Raw genomic sequence first — 22,664 nt, forward strand, 5'->3', positions numbered from 1 at the left:
AAGCTGCAGGACAGTCTGCTGGTTTTCATCTGTGGCATCTTTTCTTTAACAAATAAACACGAACCAAGCTGTTTTTTTTTTTTTTATCTTGAATAACAATTTATTTTCAAGTGACACTAAAATGAAAATCCATGTTTTAAAAAAATGTTTTTAACACACCCCAAACACACACAATATCTATAGTTACCCAAACTCTTGTCAGATAGTTAATCCCTTTGTTAAGCAGCCACTTTAGCTGACAACTATGCAAGGACCCAGAACATGACCCAGCTGCAGGCCTCTGTCAGGCCTTGATATGCATAAGATTCAGGCCTGGTGGCTGCTTCAAAGCTCTGATGGGGTTGTTTTATGTGCAGCTGAACGGTTCATTGCATCCTTTGCACTGGAATAAAACACATGTAAAGGACAGAACAAAATGCACTTTTCAATGTGTGTTTTAACAAAGAATGACAGTGTGAAAGCATTGTACAAATGTGCCTTATGTAGTTGCATACTCGTCAAAATTTATTCTTAATGCGTCAGGAAAGCTAATATATAGACAGTAGGCCCTACGGAATAAAAGTCAAGGAATGCATGGTGAAAAGTGACGGCGAGAGCGTTGAGTGAGCACAGAAACAATGAGGGCGTCTCAGATTAGGTGCAGACAGGACTCTGGACTCAGTGCTGATTCAGTGGAGGAAGGCATGTGGAAGACATCTTTTCTCTGGTGGACGTACTATGACGGTGTCTCATGAGTTTTAATGTTATTCAGGACCTATAAGGTTTAGAGGCAGGTGTCTGTGGAGAGGTAGACAAAGTACACAAGCACCCCGGTCCTCTAAAGCTGTTCCAACCATTATTACTTTTTTTTAATGGCTGTTTGCTTCTCCAAAACATTTTTTTTGTTTTGTCTTGTCAAGGTGGGTTTGTACCATTGACCCTGAGAACATTTCAGTTAGTGGTGATTTATATTGTGCTGCGCTGGGTTTCCATCCAAAGCAAATTTTCACTTTAATGAAGATATGCAAAATAACTGATTTAGCAGCAGGTGGTGCTATTTTTTCCAGCAGGAGCAGAAGACAGCACATGGCCATTAAAACTACAAGGAGTAAGAAAAAGTAGAAAGCATGGTAATATGGTAAATTCGGAATCAAAGTTGAAGTTTTGTTCTGACCGCTGTGATGCCTTCACTCACGTTCACTGCGTTTTTCTTAATGAAGAAATTAAAAATGCTTATTAAATCAGGATGGAAACTCGCTAACTGTCTTTGCTGTTGTTGGAGAAACGTCCTGTTGTATTTCCTCCAAGACATCATTTCCACGCATCTCCACATCGAGGCGTCGCACTGACACACTGATAGTTGACACGCTGAAACCTGAACAGGAGCCTCAGCCTTTCTGGGCTCGTGTTTGTTGAACCCTGGTTGTAAAAATCAGCTCCTTCCGTTTGGACTCAGGAAGAGGTTGGATTAAAACAGAACGCGCCTTCTGAATACCTGGATACTACAGTCAGGGCTGCACAATGAAGACTGTCATTGGAAAACACAAAACAAATCTTATCTCAGCTTTGGTTTTCTGGATGATGGTTTGAATAATCGGTGAAAACTCCTCGATCCAGAGCTAAATGATGGTTAGGCCTTTGTGGTCTCAACAGCGTGACCTCTGACCTTCCCAACATGCTACCTTTAGATAACAAATATCAGCATCTAATTAACAGAAATGTCCTAGTTACATATCTGCACCTCACTGAATCCATTTTATTTTCATAACATCCTGATCTGCCCTCTGTCTCCACCTTTTGGGTAAACCTAAGATTTTTTTGCACGACCGCTGGAGATATTATAATAAATTATTGTTTCTTCAGTCCAACGGTTTAGAATTTATTGGATGTAAGAAGAAAAAGGGTGAGTCATTATATTATTATTTTTTGAGTAATTATCAAAACACCCCAGAGACAGAGAGGAAACTGTGCATGATTTTAAATAAAAAAATGACCAAAAATATGTTTGTCAACATGCAATTTGTCTAAATTTAGAAAATTCTCTATTTTTTGTCCCAAGCTTACTTTAGTGTTTTTCTTCCTGCAGCATATAACGTAGTAAAATGTGTTTCAGTATTGCAGCTGATGAAGCTTTCTTATATGTAAATTAATTGTGCAGCCCTCACGACAACAAGGAGTAAAGGAGGAGCAGAAGTTGGAGTACATTACAGTGCATTCCTTCTGATGGCACAAAGGGATATCAGACTGATCCTTTGTGCATCAAATAGAAGAGAAAGAAAAAAAACAACCCATCAACCTGAAAGTTTGCAGTCGCTGAACAAGTCATTTGAAGCGTTTGAAGAAAACTGAGGCTCTGTGCAAAAAGAGTGCAGCTTCCCTCAAACGGTCAGTTAACCTGTCCTCAAGGATCCAACGGGTCTGAATCAAGAGAAGAGCTGATTCAGCTGGTTGATGGAAGCTGCTGTTAATAGAGCCACAGTAGAAACAACACACCGACTGCTCTGTGCGCTGTCTGAAGACTGGAGACGGTAGAACCTGGACACCTGTGGACGTTTAAATGAAACCAGATGTTCTCCGCATTTCTGACCCGAAGCATCGCAGGCTGCAGGAGTGAAATCAAAGAATCATGGTTCATTTTTAGCAGCGTAAAGAGATAAACCTCAACAGTATTTATCCAGAACTGGCACTTTCTGTTTTGATCTCTTGCACTCATTTAATACTGACACCAAAGTCTTCACTCATGTTCCTGAAACATAAGTTCCTTTGGATGAAAGCTTCTGCCAAATCAGTGAAGGTTCTGCAACGTGGATTAAATGTAAAGGATTCATAGGTCCTGACCTTCATCCCGCTCGAGGTTTACACCAGAAACATTTGACCATTAATACTACATACTACATCAAATTTCATCGGAAACCAAGCGGTTTGTTAACGAGTGAATTCATGGACGTCCAAATGTGTTTAAGGCCGTCGCTGGTTAATATCGACAGGAGGAGGAACAGTTACCGTCTGAGAACGTTTCTACGGTGGCTCAAGGTGTCAGGGTGCGTTCACAGCCAGAGCATGAACAGTTTATCTTAACAACGACATTTAAACTCTGGATTCAGTAAATTAGCTACATGTTGGTCATGTGATTTTTCTTTACAGGCCCTCCTGCAGTTATTTGTTACATTGGTGTAAATCTGAAAAAACAAAACAAAACAACTTCAACTTTCTGATCCGTTATTCTTTAAAAAGCCGAGGTGTGAAGGCACCCTACGTCCTCTGATCATCATCAATCAAGAAAAAGCCTGGATCAGATTAGAGAAAGGAAAACCCCCAGATCCTCAGAGTCCCTCCTAGCACTCTGCGTCAGCGCTGCCGTTCAGCGGGGCGGCGTAGATGGCGGCGGGTGCGCCCTCACCGGATTCGCTGTGGTCGACTCCATTTGACTGGACACAGACCTCTGTTACGTTTCGATCATCATCCCTGACGCTGAGCGGAGAAGAGACAAAAAGTGAGCTGTCACACCAGATTCTTTCAGTTTGTAGTGATTCCAAAATAATCAAACACAAATTGTGAACCAGAAACCAACCAGCCATCCGTCCCACCTGTTGATGCAGCCGTTGCTGACCGGGAACTCGGCGGGTTCTTTCTCAGACAGGGAGCTGCAGGACCTCCTCTCCTGCCAGGAGCCGACTCTGGACTGCCGGACTGTGTCGGAACTCTTTCTCCGGGCCACGACGGGTCCCGGCCCTGACCCCCGTCTCTCCTGGACGGCTCTGGATCCTGCTGGGTCGGTGGGGACCAGCAGCCCGGCCTGTCCCTCTGCGTCCTTCCCCAAGTCGCTGCTAGTGCATCTCCCGTTCAGGCTGTCAGAAGATGAGACGTGGCTCATCTGGCCCTCCCGCTCATCTGAACAGGAAGAGGATACACATCAACAACCAGATCCCCCTGGGTGTCAGCTCATCCTGATCTCAAGAAGAAAACAATCATTTAGTAGAAACCTGGAGGTGAATTAGCTTTAAATACTTTTCTTCATTTGTTTCTCACAGAAAGAAAGTGAGCTGATCTGAGTAATCCTGAAAAGATAAAATCAGCGGTACCTCACAACTAAGTGATTCCTTAAGTATAAAATATAAGAGCTCATATACTTTATTTTGAGGAAACCTTAAGGAGAAGACTTTTTAAGGTAGCCTTAACTCTGAGTTAAAGAAGGATCTTTAAGGTGTTTTATGGCAGCAGCTCCAGATCTGTTCAGTTCAGTCACTTCGAATAAAGCAGCTCTGGTTGGTTTCTGCTGCTGGAGGTCAATCGATGATGGAAAAGCTGATAAATCCACGTGAGCTGAAATACGACCTCGTTAAAACCGTGTGTGTGGCTACACACACAGTCACCCACAGTGGGAATCGAACCTCTGACCTCCGCAGTGGCTCTGAATATTGACCAACAACCTGACATGACATCACACACTGATTTTAATTTATTTTCACTTTCATTTCAGGCTCATTGTGTTTTCAACTTCAACGTCAAACTGGATTTCAACTACGGCAGTGTGTAGATTTTTCTAAAACTTGACTTACAGCAGCGTCTGAAGAGCAGTGTTGTGGAAAAGTTTCTGTATTATTGTGGTGAGAGAGGTTCAGTGTTCAGGTCTGCAAGGCAGGCTCGCTTTCATAGTTTTTATGGAACACATCACTGCGTTATCAGTTGTTGTTGCCAGACAGAACTGTTTTTGCTACAAAATGGGATTTGTTCTCATGTGCTTATCCCGTTTTTGATCTAAGTTCAGTTCGTGTTCAAGGTTAATTCTGTTAATGTAATCACAATGTCCTTATTATTGAGCTTACTAGGTGTGGAAAAGTGGCCGAGGTAAAAGAGGATGAACTTTCTACATATGAACTTATCAGACGGACTGACTCTCATCCTGGGGTGGGGGGGTGTTACCTCCAGAACCGGCTTCTCCCGCCTTGTTGCGTCGGCGTCTCAAGATGACCTCCAACTCGCTGTCCTTCTTCCCCGGTGGGGACGGGCCGGACTCCTGGGAGCCGCGGCTGGGGCTCCGCTTCACCGTCTCCTGGGGGAGCGACGGAGCGTCACCGCAGGAAACACAGAATCATCAACATTGCTGCTATTATTATTATTGAACTACTTACTGAAGGTCCTGAATAATTACTGGAGGTGTTGAAATGGTGAAAATGAACCAGATTTGAGGAGAAATGTCACAGCACACAGACTCAACATGAAACTTTGTGAAAAGATGGAAAGCATAAACCCATATTCACCAGGATGCCCTTTAGCTCATCCATGGCGCTCTCCTGTTGTTTCTCCTCACATGTTGGAGGCTGCTGGAAAAAAAAGAAATAAAAACACAGATTATTTTAAGTGTTTGTCTCATAACAGAAGTTGGAAGTTACAGCTTTTGTCCCAACATGTACAGAAGCTGCAGTGCTGCGGTGCTGCAGGACATCATCCGTTAGAGAGGGGGAGGGCGGTCCGACCCTTGACGGGTTTAAAGACGTGTTTAGGGTTGATTAAAAGTGGAGGCTGTATTGTGTGTGTGTCTGCTGGGGTCAGGGGGAGGGAAAAGACGGTGACATCACGCCACAAGATTGATGCAAATGTCAATGTACTCACTTTTACTGCTACTCTCTGAGGCAGCATGAGGGGAAACATGAGGAGGAGAGAGAGGAGAGCAATCAGCCGGAGAGCACGAAACACTGACTGAACCGCAGTTTATAGACATCCTGATGTTTACAGGAGGAAAAGGAGGAGGAGGAGGGGGGGAGGAGGAGGATGAGGAGGGGGAGGGGAGAGGAGGGGGAGAGAAGGAAGAAGAGGAAGAGGAGGAGGAGGAGGAAGAGGAGAGGAAGAGGAGGAGGAGGAAGAGGAGAGGAAGAGGAGAGGAGGAGGATGAGGAGGAGGAGGGGAGGGGAGGGGAAGAGGAGGCGGAGGAAGAGGAAGAGGAGGAGGAGGAGGAGGAGGAGGAAGAGGAGAGGAAGAGGAGGAGGAGGAGGAGAGGGGGAGGGGAAGAGGAGAGGAAGAGGAGAGGAGGAGGAGAGGAGGAGGAGGAGAAGTCACAGCGAGGTAGGATGAAGAATCCTCTCTGTTTTTATTTTGTTTTGAAGAAATTATTGATATTATTGATATTTTTCTTATTGCCTCTGTCAGGGTGATGTGACCTTTGACCTTTGACCTTTAACCAAGCTCAAATATATGTACGTGGTTAAACTTTCCATGCAGGACATTGTTTTAAATTTAAATAAATTAAATAAATTATTATTAAATAATTTTTTTTACTTAGCATGGTGACAATTAGATTAGATTGAAGATAATAAAATATGAATTAAAAACACAGATGATCCCGACCTTGCTGTCCTGGCTCTTGACGGGCCGCAGGACAACACCATGTTTGATCCTCTCCATCATCTCGTTCACCGCCTTCACCTTCACGTCATCCACGCCTTCAGCAGCTGCAGAGAGAAGCATCCCAGGTGAGATTAACCTGCTTTAAATACGAATCTACGCCTTCATCATAAAATCATCCAGTGATGCAGAATTTGATCTATAAACACACACACAGGTGCGACTGAACTCACCTGGAGGCTGCTCCGCCTTCACTGCTGCCTTCGAGCCTTTTGACGACTTCCTCATGATGGCGATGAGCGAACTGAGAAGGAGGGCGGCAAATAACAACTGAGCGCCACGTTGATGACAGATTATCATCGTCTTTGGGATGATCAGACATTAATCTTGTAAATCATTAACAGGGTGTTTCATTTGTCATTATTAATGTGATTAGATCATACCAGGATAAGCGGCTATCTCACATCATAGAAAAATAAACTCAACATAAAATGTGTGTGTGAGGCTTTCAGTGTAACGTGCACACATATTATCATCCGAGATAAATTCCCATGATGCATCACCGCACGTCACGACAGCTGCAGACGTGCGGTGTCACGGCGTCCTCACCTGAGGGGGTTGCATCTTGATGGGGGAGGTGGAGGAGGCGGTGGAGGGGGAGGAGGAGGTGGGGGAGGTGGCTGTGGGGGAGGGGCTGGAGGCGGGGCCACCCCGGGTTCAGGCACAGGGGGTGCCGTGCTGGTCGTCATGGTGATCTTTTTCTGGGTCTCCTGAAGCTCGTGGACTGTGAAGACAGAGAAGCATGAAAGAGTCGCTGCAGCTGCAGAGTGAGGACTCCACCTAAAACACCGTCTCTGGGCCATCAAAGAGGCCTCTGTTTGTTTATTTCTTTATTTATTCTGTCCGTTTTTAGCGGTTGTGGCGCTGACTTCCTGTGACCCATTTAAAGTAAACGGACAGATGCTGTGCGGCACAGAGGGAGAAATACTGCACGTTTGCCAGATTTCCTGCAGCAGATGGGTCGATGGTCTGTGTCAACACAATAAACACACAACAGCCACTGAAGTCTGAAGGAAGACACCCGCCATGTTTTCACTTCATCACTGAGGTTAAAATCTGTTTTATGAGAGAAAGGAGGAACTTGAAATGTGACTTTTGTGGAGCGTAACAGAAGTGATTCATTCAAATGGTGCAGGATGGTTCTGCATAAATTAAGCCTGAAGTGGCTGCTAAAATTCAGAAAACAACATCAATGCAAAAACTGGACATTCTTCATGAAGTGTCTTCAAGTGCAATGTTGTTTTTCACATTCAGTGATGTCATGAAAATACATTGCTTTTATTTATTTATTTATTGCCTATTTTTTTTAGATTATGACCTTTGACCTTTAACCTATACTGTGTTAAATGATGTCATATGTTTAGTGTCCAGTCCACTTTGTCAGTATATGTGTGTGTTTGTGTCTCCACCTCTGTTCTCCAGCTCCTCGTTCTTCTTCTCTGCTCGTTCCAGTCGTCCGTCCACGTCCTTCTTCTCCACCTCCAGCAGCTCCAGCTGCCTCTGCAGAGCCTCCAGCTGCTTCTTCACACAGCTCTGCTCCAGCTGGGCCTCCAGACTCTGCACCTACACACACACAGACAGTTCATGCCGGGGAGATAGAATCTTTAATCTAACTTAATTTCCATCTTTATCTCCTGAATAACATTAGGATTTGCTGTTTTGGTCTTGGAGAACTTGCAACCTGAATGAGTCACATGTCACCTCAGAACAGTTCAGGCTCCATCAGTGAACACAACAGTCAGAAGAACTCACAATCCTGATGGAGAAACAGCTTCACGCCAACAGCAGACAACTCAAGAGCTAAATAATTTCTGCACATTCAGAGACCAAACGTCTGCAGCTCTGAGGTCGACGGAGCTTCTGCTAATGTTAGCTGAACATCAGATTAGCTTTGTTTCACTGGCGGCTGCAGCGGCACAAGTTCCCCTAAAATAAGATGGAGATGTGGACCGGAGATGCTGCTTGTGGCCTCACAGCTTCCGCGGTTCTGATATCAACAACAAGTTACCTTCTGCTGATGCTGCAGACGCTCGTCCTCCAGGGTTTTGGTGACGGTGGCGACGTCCTCCAGAGCTTTGAGCAGCTGAACGCTGGGCTCAGCATTCTGCAGCAGCAGCATGCTCTGCCTGTTGGCCTCCTTCTGCTTCACCAGCATCTGCAGGAGGAGGAGAGGGAGAACCACCACCACCACCACCACCATCATCATCACCTCCAGGTTAACTTAACGCCTCCATGTGTCCATCACACAGTCTGCAGGCTCTTCACCGTTCAGGTCAGCAGACAGCAGATTCAGATTTCATTCACCAGACTGCGCAGCAACACACAGCTGGGCCAACACTCAACCTCCACCTCGAGAAGGTCGTCAGTCTTACTTCACGATAACGTGAACATTAGCTGAAGATCTACACACTAATATCTGCACACTGTTGCTCTTTTGTGCAGTGACCCACAATGGGCGTTGTTAGCATGTGTGTCTTCACCTCGTGTGCGTAAGTCTCAGCTTTGACCCTCAGACTCTGCTCCAAGTCCAGCTGCTCCTTCATCCCGTCGTACTCCTGAGCCGCCATCATGGAGACTGAAGAAATGAATAATGATGATGATATATTTCGGCCTTATTAGGAAATAATACTCAGAAAAGTGTGTTGTTAGTATAACTGGTGTTGATAGTTAAATAACAGAGGGCTCTGTTGACTTATAATTGTATGACAGTGTATCTTTAGCTTTCCTCTCTGACTCACCTCTGTTAAATCTCTTGATGGTTTTGTTTTGCTGCTCAACAGTTTCGCGGAGCTCCTTCATCTCTGCCTGATCTTTTTCCGACTGCAGCAAATGCAACACAATCAGAGAGCGGACGTTTAGAGGGCATCAGTCGTTTTTATATACAGAAGCTGAAGCGCTCCCTCCTCACCTGGACAGTCAGCTCCTCTATCCTCCTCTGCTGGTCATGAACCTGACAAACGAAATTCTTCTTCTCCTCCAACAAACTGTTCACCGTCTCCCTCAGATCTGAGAAACAAACATGTGACTGAGAGTTTCGATAAAACCTTCATTCTATCTACTGACCATCAGGGGGCGACTCTACTGGCTGTAAAGAGAAGTCAGATTGAATTGAAGTCTATGGGGAAATGGCCTTACTTGCCTGATTTACTAACTAAACATTTTCCTAATGAGTTTCTGGTCTCTAGCTTCAGGTGTCTCTGACTAGGGGGCTGTGTCCTTTGGTAGACCTGGATTCAGATTTGGAGGAGCTGGTCTACAAAGGCCTTGTTTCTGAACGCTTAAAGAAGCATGGTGTGATGGGAATGCTCCCTTTTAATTAAAAAGAGGTGAATAAAGGGGAGGGAGGGGGACGACACGGAGCAGAGATCCAAATCCACATGTTGTACCTTTAACCTGCTGCTGATACTGCATGAAGGTGTCTGCGCTGCCGTCTGCTGCGTCTGCCGAGTCTGCTTCGGCTTCGGCCTCCAGGGTGATGCAGTCGGAGATGCTGGGAAGCAGCTCGTCCAAACACGGCCGGGTCGACAGGCTCAGGTACTTCAACTTCCTGTTCTCACAGTTGAGCTGGAGGTCAAAGTTCACGAGTGAGAACAGAATAATGATGAAGAATCAGAGGACGTCAGTCTCTGCAGATTCATCCTGACTCACCTGCTGATGCAGCTGGACCCTGACCATGCTAATCCTACAGCATTGATTAGTGTGTGTGTGTCAGTGTGTGTCAGTGTGTGCCTGACCTTTGTAGCCAGAGCTTCTGCATTTTCCCTGCATGACTTCTCAATCTCCAGCTGAGTCTGCAGAACGCTCACCTCCTCGATCACCATCTGAGACACTGAGTGAGTCACAACACACACAAACAGACACACAAAGAGGGACAGTTTTAGTGTTATCTTTTAAATGCAGAATATGTGTTACTCACCTTTCCTGCAACATCGCTCACATCATTATGACAAGTTGTATCTTTGCTGTCCCTAATGGGGAAATGCATCCAGACACACACATACACACAAAGTTTGACAAAAATGGACAAAAAGACCTTTTCCTAAAACCAAATATAAAGAGGTCCGAGCAGAATCATGGTGTATTTAGCTGCACGTTGTAAACAAGGATTTATTTGATTTAATTTTTATGGGTTTAGTTTGATTCAGTTGAAACATTTTTTTTTAAAGGTCCAAAATCTCCAGTTACTCTGAACTGGAGTCTTTAACTCAGTAAAACAAAATGATATAAAGAAACAGAGATTAAAGAGATTCAGCAGAAATAACAGTGTAAAAAAGTAAATAAAAATGAAATAAATAAATACACAGTAGATCAGAGCCTGAAACATCTGTGTGCTTCTCAGCAACAGTTCAACAGTTCGCACAAGCTGCACTACAGTTCATTCAGTTTCATGTGCACTGATTTAATGTCCCTCTGACTTGAGGACATTTTAATTGTCTTTTACGTCTTTCACACTCAAAGTGAAGCCTAAAAAGATTTAAAAACAAATGTTATGTTTGACAATCTCTTTTTTTATTCATTCATTTGTTCTTCACTTCAATGAATAGAGATGGGAAGGGTTGATGTCTGAACCGGGAGATGAACCGGGAGCTGAACCGGGAGATGAACGAGGAGATGAACCGGGACCTGAACCGGGACCTGAACCAGGTGCTGAACCGGGGGTCTCCAGGTTTCAGTCAGTTCATTTATGTTACCTGAATATGATGTAAAGAGTCAATCGTCCATGTCGTCATCTGTTTTGAAGCTTCCTGTTTGTATTTTCTCTGTCAGCCATCTTGTTTGTCTGTCAGAAGGTGTCGCCCCCTGATGGTCATTAGATAGACTGCAGGTTTAAGGCTCTTCAGCATCAGCCTGTCTTTGTAGACCCAGAGTCCTGGTCCAGGTTTAGATACGGACTAAAGCTGTTGATTGGTGTGATAAACACTTTAAAATGTTTAAAACTGTGAGTCTGACGTTGTGTGATGCTGGCAGCCATCGGATGTTGTCACCAGAGTTATTTTAATATGACCCAGATACGCAGACTTTGGGAGAGACTTGATGAGATGAAGAAGCATTGTCATCTCTCATCTTCTCCCCGCGCCCTTTTCTTCACATCGCTGCTTCTGCTTTCATGATAGAATCAGAAAACAAACCAAAATGAGTCTCAGTATTAAGCTCATTTTTTGTCTCTGCTCTGTCTCTGCAGCGACACGGTCGGTCCAGGAGTCCTTCAGTCTGTGTTACAGACAGCAGCAGGATCCTGCTAAGGTCCCATTAACCCATTAACAGGGTCTATCCTGGTCGATGCACAAGCCCTAAATGTGATTATCGTCTTCCTCACCGCTGAGGAGTACGGGGAAGGTGTTGGTTCTTTCTATGACAGTGGAAGGGTTAGAAAACCCTGATCCTACTCTTCAATGACATCAGGAAGGGTGAAGTAGAATATCACCTGAAGAGCTCAGCTTCATATCTTATAGTTTGTGAATCAGACATGCTGGGGTCACTATGGCAACTCTGACCACATCCTGTATCTGTGTCAGCGACGCCTTCAGGCCCGATGAGTCCGCCACATTTGGCTCAGTCTCAAATGGATCTCAGGTGAAGGTTTTTCTTCTCCGGGGCTACATGACTAATGCTCCTCTGACTGATGGAGCCTGAATGCAACACAATGGGACAGAAACACACCTGTGTAGTTGTGTGTGTGCAGCGGTGACGTTACAGTGAAGCAGCTCGTCTACAGTCATCTGCTTCATTTAAAGATGAAATACAAAGACCTGGATCTAGTTCAAACACCTCAGAGAATCCATTTATACAACACTGAGGGAACATCCACGGGGGGTCATTTTAAAAGAAAAATAAAACATAAAGTATCGACTGTCTAAAAGAAAGTGAGTTATTTTGGCAGCTTTAATGTCAAAGAGGATGTTTTAAGTTTTACTTTGACTCTTTGGTCATTGTCATATTGGACAGCATAGACAGGAGGAGAAGGGAGGACACGGTGTCCATCCCATTTTAAAATTTTCTTTTGGGCAACTAATCAGGTTTTTGAGGCTTTCCTGTTGTGTTTTAGGACGAACTGCAGTGTTTTGTCGAGTGGAGACGGCCAACAGGTTGTCTGGCAGCAGCTAACTGTGACCTCATCATTTGGTTTTGTTGCTGGCAGCAGGAATGATATCAGGACTGAATGGAAGCGTGCTGACAGGTATTTTACAGAGCGAAAATGGCCACGGGGGGGTGGGGGGGGGGGGTGTAGGGTGGACGGAATGTGACACGGGGAGCTGTGTTCGATTCCCATGAAGCTGAAACCTGATCAGGTGAACCATCTGCAAAATTAGCATTAGCTCATATGACCACAGTGTTAGGCTAAACAATATTAGACCTGAAGCGGTTTCCTCCGACTGGGCCGGCTTCTCTGTCTCCAATAAGAATCCAGTTCATGAGATAAAAGCTGCAGAGCTTTAAAACCGGAGTTGGTCTCCTGCTGAGACAAAGAGCTGCTGTTGTTTTTCACTCAGCTGAAGCTGAAAACAGATGATGTGGAGGATTAGTCAACGGTCAACACATCGGTCTGTAAGCGAGAGTGAAATCCTGCGGCAGAGGGAATTTACCCAAAGCAGCTGAACATCAAGCTGCTGTTTGTATGTTTGTCTGCTGAAGCTCATCAGGAAACATGACAAACAGTAAGGGTGGGAATCTTACTATCTGAGGATTCGATTCATAATGATTTCTGCTTCACTCTGTAGACGTGCAGGATCCTCATGATCTACTCCAGTCTGACAGAATGACCAATGGAGACAATTGTCTTTTTCATTTAAGTTTTAAACATTCATCCATGCTTACATGGAATTGGTGCATAAAAGCAATATAACAAAAATAAAAGTGTCTCTTTACACAAAAAAAGTGCAGTTAAACATGGGTTCCTCATTTTGTCTTCCCGGGCAGTTGGTGAATAAGGCCCTATAAAATCTGCCATCACAAAAACAATGAATTCATTATAAGCACGGAATAACACGGAACTGGCCAACATTTTACATAAACATTTTTTTTCCCCATAATAAAATTAAATGAATGAATGCATAAATGTGGTGACCGGAGCGTAGTGGGCACATTTCAATTCCCAGCGGGGGCAAGTTGTGCAACGTATATTTCATTGTTTTATAATTATGTTAAATTATGCTTAAATCTGTGGAAGCATTAGAGTTTTCAGTTATTACTGAAGAAATTGTCTATATTTCATTACTTAAAACACTGTCTCCGGGTTAAATTTGCGTAAAATTCTAAAAACAGAATTCCCAAAAATTAAAGATTGGGAAAAAACAAACAAAGAACAAAAAACGAATATGGGAAAAATCCCTAAGATGTGATCCAACTGCAGACTTCACATTACTGCCCGGCCGGTACAACAACCAGGCATTTTCCCCATAGACTTCAATGCAATGTGATGTCATTAGACAGAATTCCGGCGGCAGGTTCTTCAGCTTTGGGTTCACTCATAATTAGTAATTAGTGTTGCTGTGTTTGTGTTTTTTCAGCGCCTGTGAATGAGAAAACTCTGGATCCCAAAAAGAAGCGGATAATAATCAGTCACCGACTCGTGTCAGAGAAAATTACACTTTGCTGCTCAGACGTCAGCAGCTTGTTGGTCCTTTGTGTGCTCCCAGAGTGTAATTACAGTATTTTCTATAGCACTTGAATGCAGGGAAAGTGCTGCCACAGGCTTTTATCTGAGCACAGTAGAGTGAATAACTAGGCTCCACGAGCCGACGCCGCTGCAGGCGGCCATATTTGTAAAGCTGAGTGGTATCAGGTTCGCTCTTAGTTACATGCTCCATCACACCAGCATCGCACACCGATGTTTGAGTTCTGGCTTTTTAAAAATCCTGCTGCTGATTTTTTATTGTTCCCATTCTTTGCTTTTTGAGGAAGGATGTATTTCTGGGGGTTTCTCTGCACTTTTTTTTTCCCGGTTCTGATCACGGATGCGTGAAAATAACTCCTAACATTTTTCTCTCTCCGCATCTGTTTGCGACTTCTCTTAAAATCCCTGACAGGCACATCTGACACTCAGCTCCTGAACCGACAGCTTGTTCTGCTGCTGTGGTTTAATAGAAAGAATATATTGCAGACTGTGAGACATCAGCTCCGCCTGTTTCCTACCAGCTGAAAAGATCAGGAGCTTGCAGCCGTGCACTCTAAATTTCTCTGCTAAAGGCAAAGAAACATTTTGACTCTTCATTTGAGGACACTCTCTTAAACTCTGAAAAGATGCATCAGTGCTTCTTCCTCCTTTTGTCTCCATGATTGAAACAATTTTTTATTTTTTCAATTTAACTTTTCCTGTTTTTCACCATGAGCCGTTTCCACCAGAGAGGCAGAGGAGAAAATCAAAGTGATGTTCCAGATATTTAAAGTTTCAGCTTTTTGGTGAGAAATACAAAAATAGCTTGATCACACTGATGCAGATCATCACAGACTCATGGTTTTACATACACATTCTCCCCGTCCTGAGTTACAGCGCTGAATAATTTTTCCTTATCATCTTTGAGTCTGAGTAAACATCGGTTCCCTCAAGGAGAAACCGACACAGGAAGATCCTGAACATCAGCAGCTAATTTTATATAAAACCACGTGATCATGTGTTTCGTTCATCCTCAGTGTGATGAGAGCGCGTACATCCATCAGTGAGGTGGGTTTGTTTCCTCACAGCCTCCCTGATGGTCTGTTCTGGACTTGCTGATCCAGGTCCAACCTCATTAAGTTCATTAAAATGCGGACATCAAATATGGAGGAGCAGGTACAAAGGCTTTCTGAGGGCCCACAATGGACCCGGGCTCACTTTTCCCTCTGCTTCCTCCCCCTCCCATTTTCAGCTGATGAAAAATTCACGGCTGGAGGTTTTAATAATTCACAGGAATAACATGACATGAGCGACTGCAGTCTCCTCCTGGGGGGGGGGGGGGGGGGGTGAATGAATGAAAGACGTCAGCAATGAAAGTCTGACATGAGCCGGAGGATCAGGAAAGTTTCTGCTGATGCTGAAGTTTTCAGGACAAGTTTCTCTGACAGTCGAAGAAGTCCGACCTTGTCATCTGCTCAGCTTCCTCTAAAATTTCTCTTCCTGGACTCCTGATGAATGGGGGCCCAGGTCCTGGTCTGGGTCATCTGACCGGGCTCGGGCTCCAGAGGATGGAGACCGTGACACCTGATAGTTAACAAAGACAGCTCATGTGTCGTCTCTCTGTCTTCTGTCAGTTGTGATGGACATTTATCGTTCACCTACTTCTACATTTCTTCATGCTTGCCAGCAACGGTGTCTGTGACACAACCGCCACTGAACCGGCCTCCAGTGACGGCCACGCTTAGACCTGCATCGTGCTGACTATGCCGTTTGTCAAATTTTTTGCTGCGTCATGAATAGGATATAAACAAACACCTGATTTTGAAATTGTTCCGAGTCTCTGAGGATGAAAGGTCTTCAGCTCACATCAGCCAGATGACTTCGCTTTAAACAAATCACGCCAGGTGCAGCACATGGAGAACGATCTGATCAGTAAGGTGTAACTCTGCTGTGACCGCGGCCTCTTACCTGCCTGGACAGTCATGACGGGATCTGGCACCTGCAGCTGATCGACCTCCTTCCTGACAGAGAACTGGGGCCAAAAACCCTTTTGGTCTCTCTACGTTTGGCTAAGCAGTCACCGTAGAAACAGGGACATCCTGCCCTCCCCTGTTAGACACACCCACTCAGGGGACAAGGTGTCGCCGATGTCACACAGGTGAGAAGGAAAGGTGTGCAGGGTGAGGAGGAAGGAGGGGGTGGAGGTGTCAGCTGTCAGGTGATGTGTCAGCCTGAGAAACCTGAGACCAGGACAGATAGAGACCTGGACAGAGTCAGACAGACTCAGACCTGGACAGAGTCAGACGGACTCAGACCTGGACAGAGTCAGACGGACTCAGACCTGGAGAGGCCTGGACGGACTCAGACCTGGACAGAGTCAGACGGACTCAGACCTGGAGAGGCCTGGACGGACTCAGACCTGGACAGAGTCAGACGGACTGAGACCTGGACAGAGTCAGACGGACTGAGACCTGGACAGAGTCAGACGGACTCAGACCTGGACGGACTCAGACCTGGACAGAGTCACGACCTGGACAGAGTCAGACAGACTCAGACCTGGACGGACTCAAGCCTGGACGGACTCAGACCTGGACAGAGTCAGACAGACTGAGACCTGGACAGAGTCAGACGGACTCAGACCTGGACGGACTCAGACCTGGACGGACTCAGACCTGGACGGACTCAGACCTGGACAGAGTCAGACAGACTGAGACCTGGAGAGGCCTGGACGGACTCAAGCCTGGATCGTTGGTGATAATCTGCCTGTAGCACCACGTGGATCCTTAAGTGACTCAATCAAACAGTCAAAGACTCCAAACTGAGCGAATAAACTTCGAGGCTTTCGGCCATCTTGTCGTTTCAATCTTCTGATATGACGGCCACCACAACGACAGGCGTACTTGACCTTGGTTGTCAAGGTTACAATGATGAAGAAATACACTGTACTCACAGCAGCATACCGCCCTCTCATCACCATGGTGATGATTATCAACGGTCACGTCTTGGGTAGGTTTAGGAAAGGATGATTCAGCAAAATTGATATTAGATGATTGTTGTTGTCATGGTTACAATATTAAAAAGGTAGATGATGGATTTCACCACTCTATAAAGAGGTCATCACACTTTTCATGACATTCTTTGTGTTTTTCTGATCATGGCTGTGGTGTGAAGTGAAAGGTGAGGTTGAACGTGGCATCAGTGATGTCAGAAGAAGGAGGCGGGGCTCACCTCTCTTGATGTGCTTGAGTTGCCTCTCGGCCTCGTCCCTCTCCTCCGTCAGCCTGTTGCACTGTGGGAGCAGAGAGAAGCCGTTAGATCACAACAGTGACACAACCACTGAGAAGGAACAGCATCCAACGCTCCATCCGCTTAACCTGCTTGTGTTCTTTTAAAGGTGTCATTTCTGATCAGCTGATCATTCTTTGGAGCAGTAATGATGAAAAACAATAAACTCAGAAACCCACAGGACTGATCCAAAGACCCTCTGATTGGCTGTGACATCACCCACTGGAGCCAACCAACACCATCCAATTAATAAAGTGCATTCACAAATGATCTTTTCCTGACCTCAAATTAAAAATTCATACTGTAGATTAAAATATTATAATGACTGAACTCACTCCATTCAATTTACTGTTGCATAGCTGAAGGATTTAAAACATGATTATAAAAGTGAGCTGCTTCTATTGGTGATTAAATTAATTAGACAATCACATCAGCACTCCGTCCTGAGTGTCGACCTGCCAACACTCACTGAACCTTCACAACTTCGTTCAGGGTTCAAGCTTCATGGGCAGTTATTAAGTAGATGGAATGAATTTTTAATTAGCAGCAATGAAAATGTTTTGCCTCTGAGTGTTTCCGCGTGTTTCACAGAGATTTATCTTTCCCATATCAGGCTAAAATAAAACGTTTCACTGACCCCTGACCTCACCTGGAGACACGCCCACCGGTGATGTCACAGTGTCACAACACACCTCTACAACAAGGTGATAAATGAAACCACTCATCCTAAATCCTGCTGAGGACCAGGACCCACAGCGCTCAGATGAACAGGCAGGTGTGAATGCATCGTTAGAGCATTTCTATTTTCACCGAACTCTTCCAGAGGACGGAGTATTCGTGAATCTTAGTGTCACAATCCTCTCAGGTGTCTCCGGAGACTCGACAGAGTGGATTTCCTGCTCAGCTCCTTCCCTCCCTCCCCCACGCTGAGGATGGCACTGTCCTCCTCCAACGCAGACAGTCCTTCACCTCTGATAACACACTGACTCCCTCAGTTTCTGCTGACTCCACTTCTCTACAAACAGGCACAAAGGCCACAGCCGCTCATTTTCACATCCAGGGGATCTGCGTTATTTTTAGGAGGGGCAGCTGCGTTGCAGTCTGACTTGGATGTTGGAGGAATGAACTCATTCCGCCAACAACACAAAAAGGACAAACAGTGATGCAAAATTCCTGCTGGAGAGCATTAAATGAAGCTCATGATTTCAGGTTCTGGAAGTCCAGTCCCTGTCCTGATGGAGCATGTTGGACGTCTGCTGTACTTCAAGCCTTGGACAGAAAACCCCCAGAGTGCATTTCACATTAACGTTATGAGGCTGTCAGGTCTCCTGTGTCCTCACATTTAAACTGTGTCTCTGATGTATTTGTTGTCCTTCCGCCTCCTGTCTTCTGCATCAGAGTGTTTCTATTGTATTTGGTATCATTTCTTCCTCTGTAACTGGATCCTCATCGACCAGAATGTGTTGTTGTTATTCTATCTGCAGAGCCGTAAACAGACGGTTGATCAAAGGTGGAGACACAACAGCCAAAAACTCAAATGATAGACTGTAGACTGACAGCATCCTTATAATTATCCTGGACACTCAGCTGTATTTCTGTTTTAAGGAAAAGTGATGATATTATTAAAAAAGAAACTTCATCAATGTCCTAAATGCATTAAGCAGTTAATCCCCAAACTTCCCTCCCATATACAACTAACTTCAGTCACTCTTCAACAAAGAGAAATTATTTCCAGTTATTTTTCCTCTCCCGTCTGTCAAGCTAACGAGAATGGCATCATCCCCTTTCTGACCAGATCTAAAGTCCCTGTCTCGTCCGTTATTGGACAGAGATGTCCAGCGCCCCTTCTGAGTTTCCGGTTATTAGCAGACTATCTGCAGTGCTTTCCATGCGCTTCATTTAAAATGCTAATTGGATTCGTTGAGCTTTCGTTGACCTCCTGTGCTGCAAGAGTGACAGTAAACACAAAGAAACGCAGAGCTCCAGATCAAGACCCACAATCCTTCAGCACATACAGAACAAACATCTACACGTTATTTTACTTATTCTGGAGCTAAACATGAGGACCAAAGACCACACATGACCTGTCTCTAAATATAGTCTTAATTAAATTAGTATGGAGACAAAACAAACCCCACTGGGTGGAAACCGTGGGGGGGGGGGTCTGACTCACCGCCAACAGTTTATTCAATGTAATCAAGTGGTTAGTGTGGCTGAACTCGACCCCCCGGGTGCCCCCCTCCAACCCTAACCCAGGACATTCAGGATTTCTACCCTGAATGTATCACAACCAGACAGACAGTTCATCATGAGCTTCATCAGTGCAGCTCCAGGAGGCATTCAGGCTCCACACCGTGTTTACCGGCTGCATGAGGCCGAGCTGACTAATGAAAATGTCACCTGGACGACTGGAGGTATTTATAGAACATAGAAACATAAGACTGACTTCTCAAACTCAGAATTTGGGCGTAGCTGCGACAGAACGAAGCTGCCGTTTGCAGAAGAAGGGGACAGGAAAGGGACAGTCGGCGTGCAGCTCCGTCTGCAGCAGGAAGCACTTGTCCCAGTTTCTCCACCTGCAGCCTCACACACTGTCAGCTCAGATTTCCCAGAGGAAGCTGAGGGAGGGTTCAATTCCCCATGCTGCTGGATGACCACGGGGAGGCGCCATGACGCGTCTCTTAAATAAAAACACACGCTCTTCAGATCCACATGTTAGCAGCTAGCTTAGCCTTGGAGCTTTTTCCTGTTTTCTGTTGTTGTGCGACAATGCAGCAAACACATGACAAAAACACAATGTTTGTGTAAGAAAATGGCAACCAACACTTTGACAAGCAGTTTCTGGTCAGGCTTGGTTAGCTGTGCTGCTGTTGGCTAGGAGTTTTATCAGATTAGGTCAAAATATTAAACAGTTTTTTTTTTTTCTTTTTGAAAAAATTACAATAAAAAGTCAATCTGGAGAGCAAGGCACTAACAAAACCCGTGGAGGTTGAGGGTTCAGTTCCTCATTTAGCTCTAGAGCTCAGCCAGTAATTGGCTAAGGGTTAAATTCCCTGTATAATGTGTGGACCAAACAATTGGTGGGAATGTAGGTCAATGGGGCACCAACACACCTGGTTGGCAGTTGAATTCCCAGTAAAGGCAAAACCAAAGCGCAGGAGAGATCCTATTTCCCCCAATAAGGTGATGTATGGCAGGGCTGCAGGATCAATTCCCTGCTTGTCCATGAACAATGAAGCAAGGCACCAACAAACCATGTGAAGGGAGAGGGTTCAATTCCATATTCAAACTTGATGAATGACACAAGGCACAACAGGGGCAGGTGTCCTTGGAGGTCAACGGGCGGTGCCACCAAACACTAACTGGATGGTGCGTTCAGCGGAGTAAAGACTCCTGGATCCCCCCAGGTCTTCTACCACTGAGCTGAAATCCTGGTTCAGGTTTTCAGACTGAACCAGGAAGTGATGAGGCCATTCCCCCCCCCCCCCCCCCGCCTGTGAAGTCAGACAATAAAGCTCTCGGCCCCTCAGAATAAAAATACAACCTCAGAAAGAACAAACCACTTCAGCCAGAAACCGGCAGAAAAACGAGTGTGAGAATTAAAACGCAGAGCAGATTTTGTTCTCTCCGCTTTAACGGTGAGAGGTTTTAGGGAGGGGTCCGGCTGTGGAGGAGACGCCGGCCGGCGGACTCACAATCAGCCGCAGAATGCCCCATCTGCACCGGGACAAAGGCGTGGACCGGAGCCGGTCCTCGTGCAGAATAAACCGGATCGGGGGGGGGTCGGGCTGGTGTCTGCTATTTTCTTATTACCTCAGTTTGAATGAGCGCGTCCGTCTCCGGCTCCATCTGCGCCGATGATGAGCAGGGAAGCATCTCCAGGTCCCTCTTCTTCTTCCTTTTTTTATTTATTCAACCAAACTCTGATGATCTAGATTTGAAATAAATTTAAAAAATGAAGCTACACTTTTTAGCAGCACATGTTTGGATCCCAGCCCATTTTTAATTTGGTCTTCTTCTCCCAAACACATGGATGAGAGCGGCGGCTCGCTGCTGCTGCTGCTGCCGGCGGACAGGATCCTCCTCCTCCTCTCACTGTCAGCATCATCTGGCTCCCCTGCACTCCTCCTTCCTCGTTTCCTTCCCTCTTTCCTTCCTTAATGCTGCAGGCAGAATCGGACTGAACCATCAGTGCGCCTGCGTGGGAGGACGTTAGACAAAAAAAAAGCTATAATGAACTAATTTGACTTCATCTTCGTGTTAATTTTCCTGATGTGATTATAATTATTGAAGTCTGGCCTGGATTCTTTGGGGCCCCTGTGAGTGGAGTGGGAGTGCAGATGTGTTATTTTAATATGATCCATATTAATACATTACAATCGTGATTTTAAGTGTAGGTTTGTTTTCTCCATGAACACAAAGGTCAGACTGTGATACTGAGCTCTGGAGACACTGTGTGTGTGTGTGTGTGGAAAAATAAACTGCCCCACACCGACATCTAGAGATTTAATTATGTAACTTCAGATAAGCTTCCATATTTAAGTCCCGAGCACCTATAAAGTTTATTATTGTCATTATTCATGCTGAGGAAAAAACCGTAAAACTCACTGAAATCGGACAGAATGTGAGGACAGCCCTGAATCTGATATTTCATTGGTTGCACAAAATGACTCACCTTAAAGTCTAGAAAAATCATGTAAAGTATAAAAAAAGGTCCACAGATGCATCAGGACCAGACAAACTAAAAAGTCTCTTGGATCAAAATCCAAACTCCAGCAGGAAGTCGGCCATTTTGATTGAAAGGTGAAGTTTCTGCCATACTTGGCCGATATTCTCCTCCGACAGTTGAATCCAAATGAGTTCACCCAGAATCTTCCGTTTTTAAAGTCTCGGTCCTGTTTTACCTGCAGGACGTGGCGGGAAGTCTCCATGACGCCATCACATACTGTCCAATCAGGTGCCCGCCCTGGGCACTTCCGTGTTTTTAAACTGGACACAGGAAGTCAGTCGGATCACGCAGACATCATCTGGTCTGCACATCAAACCTGACATGACAAATAACTGGTGTTCTGTAGCGCCACATAGTGGACACCTGCTTACAGCTTTGATCGATGTTTCCTTCCTAATAACAACTAATTATATCATCAATTATAATAACTAAATAATTAATACCTCTGATAAAATTCATCATAACTAATTGTAATAAAGTCAATCTGCGAGCCAATCTTAAACACCAAGAGACAGATGTTTTTATTAGTTTCGGTTTCTCTTTACAAATTTAATTTATATTTTTTTAAATATCTGATTGTAACATTTCTTTCTCATGATAAAACATTTATATTCTATAAGCACTATTATAACTATAAAACCATATTGTGTACAACAACATTACATTAATTAAAAA

General features: G+C 44.9%; 1 protein-coding gene across 4 annotated transcripts; it reads right to left on the minus strand.

Annotated features, from left to right (window-relative positions):
- Positions 1-162: 162 nt before the first annotated feature.
- On the minus strand, positions 163-21,382 carry shtn3 (shootin 3). 4 transcript variants are annotated; one of them, XM_029513128.1, is made up of 18 exons: positions 21,074-21,382; positions 17,204-17,264; positions 10,116-10,210; positions 9,768-9,945; positions 9,290-9,387; positions 9,120-9,201; positions 8,862-8,956; positions 8,390-8,536; positions 7,791-7,944; positions 6,931-7,105; positions 6,555-6,625; positions 6,325-6,428; positions 5,593-5,607; positions 5,241-5,303; positions 4,903-5,032; positions 3,567-3,870; positions 3,380-3,450; positions 163-382 (listed from the first exon to the last, which is right to left on the minus strand). In XM_029513128.1, the coding sequence occupies exons 1-18, from the start codon at positions 21,134-21,136 to the stop codon at positions 366-368; spliced, it is 1,923 nt and encodes a 640-aa protein (XP_029368988.1). In that variant the 5' UTR covers positions 21,137-21,382; the 3' UTR covers positions 163-365. The 4 variants fall into 4 exon arrangements, with proteins under 4 accessions (XP_029368988.1, XP_029368984.1, XP_029368986.1 ...); XM_029513124.1 differs by having other exon boundaries at positions 163-3,450; XM_029513126.1 differs by lacking the exon at positions 5,593-5,607 and having other exon boundaries at positions 163-3,450; positions 5,241-5,300.
- Between the last annotated feature and the right edge of the window lie 1,282 nt (positions 21,383-22,664).

Source organism: Echeneis naucrates, chromosome 10 (genome assembly GCF_900963305.1).
Source record: "Echeneis naucrates chromosome 10, fEcheNa1.1, whole genome shotgun sequence".
NCBI classification, from domain to species: Eukaryota; Metazoa; Chordata; class Actinopteri; order Carangiformes; family Echeneidae; genus Echeneis; species Echeneis naucrates.

What these genes read in the sequence shown, in the direction of transcription:
- shtn3 (XM_029513124.1), bottom strand. Translation starts at nt 21,136, where the DNA reads ATGCTTCCCTGCTCATCATCGGCGCAGATGGAGCCGGAGACGGACGCG. An exon ending in GTATCAGCAGCAGGTTAAAG is followed by an intron (nt 9,388 to 9,767) that starts GTACAACATGTG and finishes TTTGTTTCTCAG; the next exon opens with ATCTGAGGGAGACGGTGAAC. An exon ending in GAAGGCGGAGCAGCCTCCAG is followed by an intron (nt 6,429 to 6,554) that starts GTGAGTTCAGTC and finishes TTCTCTCTGCAG; the next exon opens with CTGCTGAAGGCGTGGATGAC.